General features: G+C 45.7%; 1 protein-coding gene across 21 annotated transcripts in view; it reads left to right on the forward strand.

Moving 5' to 3' along the window:
• ACACA (acetyl-CoA carboxylase alpha) overlaps positions 1 to 6850 on the forward strand; it is a 278038-nt gene extending 271188 nt beyond the window's left edge. For all 21 annotated transcript variants that reach the window (XM_045490597.1, XM_045490601.1, XM_045490599.1 and 18 more), the window contains 2 exons: positions 2674 to 2810; positions 4470 to 6850. In XM_045490597.1, coding sequence (XP_045346553.1) covers positions 2674 to 2810; positions 4470 to 4593 — 261 coding nt within the window. In that variant the 3' untranslated portion in view covers positions 4594 to 6850. The remainder of the gene's footprint in view (positions 1 to 2673; positions 2811 to 4469) is intronic.
• Positions 6851 to 7077: the final 227 nt, after the last annotated feature.

The following is a 7077-nucleotide window of genomic DNA, read 5'->3' on the forward strand; positions in this document are numbered from 1 at the left end:
ACTGTAGACTCCCTAATCCAGGGGAAGAGAGCCTTGCTCTTCCTGGGTGAAGGAAGTTAGGTCAAAACAGTACGTTAAACCCTCCCAGGTCTGTTAAGAAAAACCTGTAGTGCTGTGGGTACTTAAGTTTTATTCTTACTAAAAATGCTATTGACCAAGATTTGCAACCCTTCGCCTTTGTGTACTCTGCTGTGACCTAAACTTTACTGAGGACCTGTTTGATGGTTGTCATCCAGTTGTATTTTGAGTGAACAGCAAATCTTTCATACATGGGGACCATATTTTCAAAGAGGAGACTTTAGAGCAACAACTCCAAAACTTGGAGTGTGTTGCTTTAATCCTGTCTAGGAACTTTTTTAATGTTTAATTTAAACACCTAGCATATTCTGTGGCTGCAGGAGGGGAAGGCAGAAGAGTTTTCTCTAGAGGGTAGCAGGCTTTCCAGCATAGTGTCTGAGCATCGTTAGAAGCAGGCATCTCGTTAGCTAATACATTACACCAATCAAGGAGAGTTATCTTAAGCCACAATTAATCTGCTCCCTGGCATATGTTGATAGGAAAGCATCATGCTGTTTCTTAATTAAAAGCAAACGGATTAAAAATGATTAATAAGAGTATTAAATATTCTCCTAAACTAAAGGCTTTGGGATTCTTGGGTAAATCTAGTTTTTTTTTTTTTCTTTTTCTTTTTTTTCATTCTGAAACCCAAGAAGCATTCATTGTTTTATTTCTTACACCACCACCACCACCCCTCCCCCGCCAAATCTGCATAAGTAAGGGCAAGCACATAAGTCCTCAAACCCTGGAGAAGTCTAAATTACTGATGATAGAGATGGAAATGTCCCAAGTTTGGGTGGCAGCAGCTAAGAGTATCCCAGTGTATCCATCCACATGTAGGGTGCACAGGCGCTGGGATGCCAGAGTGAAGACCACTGCATTGTGGGGGAAACCTCACCACCCACCCCCTTTGTCAGTAGAGAGTGACACAGCACCTCCCTTCCTTCAGAACAAGACATTTCCCTGTCATTTGCCTCAGAGATGGCAGAGTCCTGACGGAGGCACAAAGAAGTGGGACGACTCACTCAGGCTTACACTGGCGTGGCCATCCCACCCTAAGAGAGCTGATCTTTGTAGCCGTGATTCAAACAGAGACAGGCACCTTGGGCGCCAGAAAAAGAACTGCACAAAAGGACCAGAAAAGGTGCACTGCTGACCCTTAATCCTTGCCTCCTTAATCCTTCAACTGTGAATAACTCCTTAAGAATTTTTAGAAACGTGGAAGTCAATTACATGACATAATAAATAATCAGTCACAGCTAACTCACCAGCTAAGTTAGAAATGAGGAGGTGAGAGTCTGCAAGGAACCATTACTTTAGAAGGCATGAAATAAAATGTTAGGAAACCACACAGTGCTCAGTTTCTGACTGCGTGCTGCCCTCGAAGGGTGTGAAGAAGACATTCCCTCTGTGCCTCACAGGTCCTGAAGTTCCAGCCATGGCTCCTGCACCTTTGCTTGTATACAAGGTTTCCTGAGCCGCATCTCAAGCCTCAAAGCCTCTGAGAGTCCCTGATGCACCCACCTATTAAATTACAGCGCCAAACTCATTGTCATTCTGGCTTTGACTTCGTTAGTGATAACAGAGAAGGATAGCGCACCTTTAAATGACGAGCTTTGTGTTTAATTACCCAAACAAAATGACATAAATATGAATGAGCCCTAATGGTGGTACTTGGTTTTCCGGAAACCATTAACAAAACGATTCCTAAATGATTTGTAAAGAAAATGAGAGGAGAGGAGAGGAGAGCAAGGAGAAGGCTATTAGGTTTCTAACACACTCCTGAATTATTATGTAGTCAACTACCTAGGAAATACTCAGCTAAATGATCTCGAAAAAAAGGAGGCACAAGGTGGTTTGTTTAGACTTTCAGGGTTACAGATACCTTGCCCCATTGGAATACTCAATAGAGAGTAAAATGGGTAGGTTTCTGACCTAGTGGCTCTCCCCTAGTAACAAGACTTCCCACATGTCAGTACCCCTCCGTGCCCTGTTGAAAGACTTCCACAACCAGGCAACCCATCTGCCACCCTGGCAGGGGCCAGAGACTTACATTTTAAGAATTGTGTCTTACTTCCTCAGAAAAGACACCTTTCATTTTTTTTTTTTTTTTTTTAACACATGTTGACTTTATTTTGTAAGTAAACTCTACGCCCATGTGGGACTTGAACTCACGACTGCAAGATCAAGAGTTGCATGCTGTACTGACTGAGCCATCCAGGTGCCCCTCAGTCAGCACTTTACTCAACAATTTGGGCTTTTGACTGTTTCTCTCAAGTCCATCAGGCAATTACCTTGTCTCATCCAGCCTTTGTGGAATAGGTGGAGACCTAGAATGATAGGACTTGAGTCAGTATGAGCACTAACATCTGTAGGGGCCCATGTGGAGGCTTCAAAGATGCATCTTGTACCAAAAGAAGGAAAGGGAGAATGAGGAAAGCTCCTGTCCTGAGACCTCTTTCCTCTTATTATTGTAATGCCAGCAATAGTGGAGAATCATGAACAACTTATTGTGTGGTGAACAAGCTTTTGGAGTGAACTTTCCAGATAGTGAACAATCTGGGTGTCCAGCCTGGCCTGGCCCCAGGTGTTTGACCAGGAGTCGTCTTTTTGCAGGCCTATGTTTGGGACAATAACAAGGATCTAGTGGAGTGGCTGGAGAAACAGCTGACCGAGGAAGATGGTGTTCGCTCAGTAATCGAGGAAAACATCAAATACATCAGCAGAGATTATGTCCTCAAGCAGATCCGCAGGTGAGACCCTCTGTGGGAGGGCAGGCGGCGGGGGTTATGTAGGAGAAATTGGGCTCGCTTCTTTGGAAGCAGCAAAGATTTAAGGACAAATCATGAAATGATGCCTTACAATCTTTGTGGTTTCTTTCTGTTTGGGACTGCTATAGTTGACCCACAGATAAAAATAGAGCCTTGAAATACAATTCTTTCTCAGCTACTGGTCCCTAGGGGCACTTAGTAATCTCAGCTAGATGAGGGCTTAGTTCATTGTGCCCAACTATTAGCTCCAAGTGCAGATCTTGTGAGAAAAGCTGATTTCATGGCATTTTCTTGGGGAACTACCTCCTCCCCTCCTTGAGCCAAGAGTTAGCTATATTCTTGAGTCCAGTCTTCTCGATTGAATGGATGGGGAGACTGCTGGGGACATTTTTTTTTTTTTTTTTTAATTTTTTTTTTCAATGTTTATTTATTTTTGGGACAGAGAGAGACAGAGCATGAACAGGGGAGGGGCAGAGAGAGAGGGAGACACAGAATCGGAAACAGGCTCCAGGCTCTGAGCCATCAGCCCAGAGCCCAACGCGGGGCTCGAACTCACGGGCCGCGAGATCGTGACCTGGCTGAAGTCGGACGCTTAACCGACTGCGCCACCCAGGCGCCCCTTGCTGGGGACATTTTTAAATGTCAGTGCAGAGAACAAATCTGTACCCAGATGGACCTGTTATTTGCATTTTATCCCATTTGCTTTATCATTTGTGAGGGTGCTTGCTCTTTTATATATATATATATATATATATATATATATATATATATACACATACACATACACACACACACACATACACACACACACACACACCTACACACACACACACACACATATACACACACACACACACCTTCCTATATGCCTACTAAGGATAAGTTACATAGATCATGGCCCATCATGGCCCTTTACCCCAGATACAAAAGTGTGCATTTGCTAATGTGGATATTCTCTTACATAACCACAGTAAGATCAATTTTAGTGAATTTAACACCGAGAGAATCTCTTATCTCATCCACCATTTGTAAGATGTTGCTCCTTTTGATTTTGTCTTGGTGTTTTCTCATGATTAGATTCAGGTTATACACTCTCCGCTGGAATATTACATACATGAAGTGGCCTTCATAGGGTACCACATCTGGACACCTGATGCCATCTGTCCCTCCTGACATTAGAATCACCTGGTCAGGATGTTACTCAGTTTCTCCACTGTGTAATTACTGATTTCCCCCCTTGAACCTAATAAGCAATCTGTGGGTAGACACTTCGAGACCATGAAGATACTCTGTTACCAGGATCTCCCCCTGGATCCCCGGTGACTCTTGTCTGATCCCAGACAAGGTTACAAAAGGGTAACTTTCAAACTCTATGTCCTTCACAGTCCCCATTCCAGCTGTCTTGTAAGCAGAAAGTCTTCTCTCCTCCTAGTCATGTAGTTTCTATTTTTGGGGGGGTCCAGTCCATCTTGTACCTGCCTTGCTGCTGGGGACTTTTTTCATGTAGGAAAACAAATCAGGTAAGGTGGTGACTGAAGTGTCTGCAGTGGATTCTGTTAGATTATTGGGCAGTTCTTAAGCCACCCTAATCCAGACACTGTTGCCTCTCTTTTCTTCACCATCCCAAATCTTCCTCTCTAGCTTGGTACAGGCCAATCCCGAGGTTGCCATGGATTCCATCGTCCATATGACCCAGCACATCTCACCCACTCAGCGAGCAGAAGTTGTACGGATCCTCTCCACGATGGACTCCCCTTCAACATAGAAAGAGCTTCCTGCCCATCCCTGCCCTGCCTCTGGAGAAAAGGGCTAGAGCTGCCTCTTACACCTGAAACCACTCTGATGAGAAGGCACAGGAGACCCAGCACTGGAATCAAAGTGGCATTTTGCTTCCCCTTGAACGTTTTCAGGTTATGCATGACATACTGGGACATAGGGTCACAAAGTCCCCACTGGTCACACCCATCCCGTTCAGTATTTATTACCCTGTCTGTGACTACAGCTCTTTCTCCCTGCAAGGACCCAAGAAGGCAATGAAGGGTACAAGCATGTACCATGAGGTCTCACTACACAAAGCAGGGCTGCTGCTCCTGTCCATACAGCTACTTGGTCCCAGCCCAGGGAGGTACTTAGCAGCCCTTCCTCACCCCTGGCCCCATGAGCCTGCAGCCACGGGCAGCAGAGGAGGGCTAGAGTGAGGAGGAAGCCTCGAGTCCACGTTTTTTTTTACCCCCACATTCAGCCTGGTACGCACTAGGTACAGGAGAAGAATAGTTCCCAACTTAATCACACCAAGGTACCTATTTATCCTTCATGGAGTATGAAATCTGCAAGCTCCATAGGAACTCGAAGATGAGGGCAAAACCACGATCCAAGAAGCAGAGAAAAAAAGGTAGACCAAGTCACTGCTGTTGATTTAGGGACCTCAACTGTGGGTTTGATTCTCTTAGAACAAACAGAAGGACAGTTGGCCTACCACTACCTTGCCTGTCACTGCTCAGTTCTCTGCTGCACCTGCTGGGAGCTGCACAGACAGCGCGAGAGCCGGAGCTGGCAGAAGAAGAGCTGGGGGAGTGACCCTTTCTGTCACTACTGGAAAGTTAGTTACTCATGCCACAGGGAGAATGGGCTGGATAGTCTCTCATTTTAGGACTTACAAGGTTATTACTATTAAGCCTGGAGCTTTGATAGTTATAAAAGGTTAATAGTGCCTACAGAGTCACTCAGCTCTTTTTCCAGGGCAACTCTCCCAGCAGCGGACGTTCCTACTTCCTTTGGGTCTTGTCTCTCCCTGGAATGTCCACAAGCAGCAGGTATAGCCAGTCTCCCCACAGCTGCTGAAAGGAACCCTGGTGACATCTCTGTTCTGAGCACCAGGAACTGGCCTTCCCCGGTGTGAGCAGGCTTCCAGGGAACACGGAATCCACATGACCTTAAGATTACCTACAACTCCGTCATGGTGCTGCTGTCTTCCAGGCTCACCGGTCCCTCCCTGGCCAGCGGCAGGGGCCTCCTCACCAATGGTAGAGAGAGTTTATTTTCAACAACCTGTTTATTCAAAGAAAGAGTTTACTGATTCCCCCGTTGGTGTTCCTAAAGCAAGAGTGGCAGGTGATCAGGGCTGGTGTAGCATGTAGTTCTTACAGTGCAGCTAATTGCATTTGTCACTGATGACCAAGGAGGAAATAAATCACTAAGATGTTTTGGAAGCGGTGGTATGAATACTTTCATACAAGCTACAGTTTTGAGCCTTAACCCTACAGTACACGCACAAGAAAGAGCCCCCTTCTTCAGGAACTGCTTGTGCACATGGGCACTGTGTAGCTGGATACATTACTGACTGCCCTCTGGAACTCGGAGCTTCAGCCAGGCTGCCCTGATGCAAGGTGCAGGTGTTGAGCATCATCAAAGAGGGCAGAAGAAGGTGAGGAACAATGTTCGGTCCAGATAGAAGCATCCACTGTGGCTGGTATCCGCTTAAGTAAAAACTGGATTCATCTTGGACCAGATTATACTTTTCTGCAATTAGTAAAATCTACCTGTAGGTGGTACAAACTCCCTGCACACCCCAGCTGGCCTGTGCTTGCCCTGGCTTTTCTTCAGAGGCAGGGTGGGTTATATTTGTGTTACCAATCCCCCTTCACCAAATTATTCAGTAAGTGAATATGGTTCCTCTCTAAAAGTCTGTGATGCCTACTCCCCCATCCCCAGAGCACCTCACTGTAGGTCTTACCCCAGACAGGAATTTTTCATGCAGAGAAGTCAGGAAGAGCCATAGAACGTGAGCAATCTGATATCCCCCAGTCCATTATTTAGGCAAGGTTACTGAGCTAGGAGGAGTATAAACAATGTATTGAACAAGACTTGCTTGAGCCGAGATCGCCATATTCACTTCATTCACAAAGCAGCCTTCACTTGTCTCGTTGAGCATTCAATGGACACATACCCTGATGAGCAAGGAGCATCAGTCAAATGTATTCTTTCCACGTTTTGTTGAAATAAACCTCCACATTTGTAGAAGAGTCCCTGTTTGTCATTTCGACCCACGCCCAGCCACCGCATTCATGTTCTACTTTAAGCGGGGAGCTTTCAGCACTGGTAGGCTGAGCCGCTGCTCTGCTGCTAAAAGCTGAGCCATTATAGTGACAGAACAGCATGCATGCATTGCTTCTGCAAAGTGACATCTTTGAGAGACTTGGAGGCTTTTCAGATACACATACCCTTGATGGCCTGGGCAGTTTCAGGGGTG

The sequence above is a fragment of the Leopardus geoffroyi genome, chromosome E1 (assembly GCF_018350155.1).
Source record: "Leopardus geoffroyi isolate Oge1 chromosome E1, O.geoffroyi_Oge1_pat1.0, whole genome shotgun sequence".
NCBI classification, from domain to species: domain Eukaryota; kingdom Metazoa; phylum Chordata; class Mammalia; order Carnivora; family Felidae; genus Leopardus; species Leopardus geoffroyi.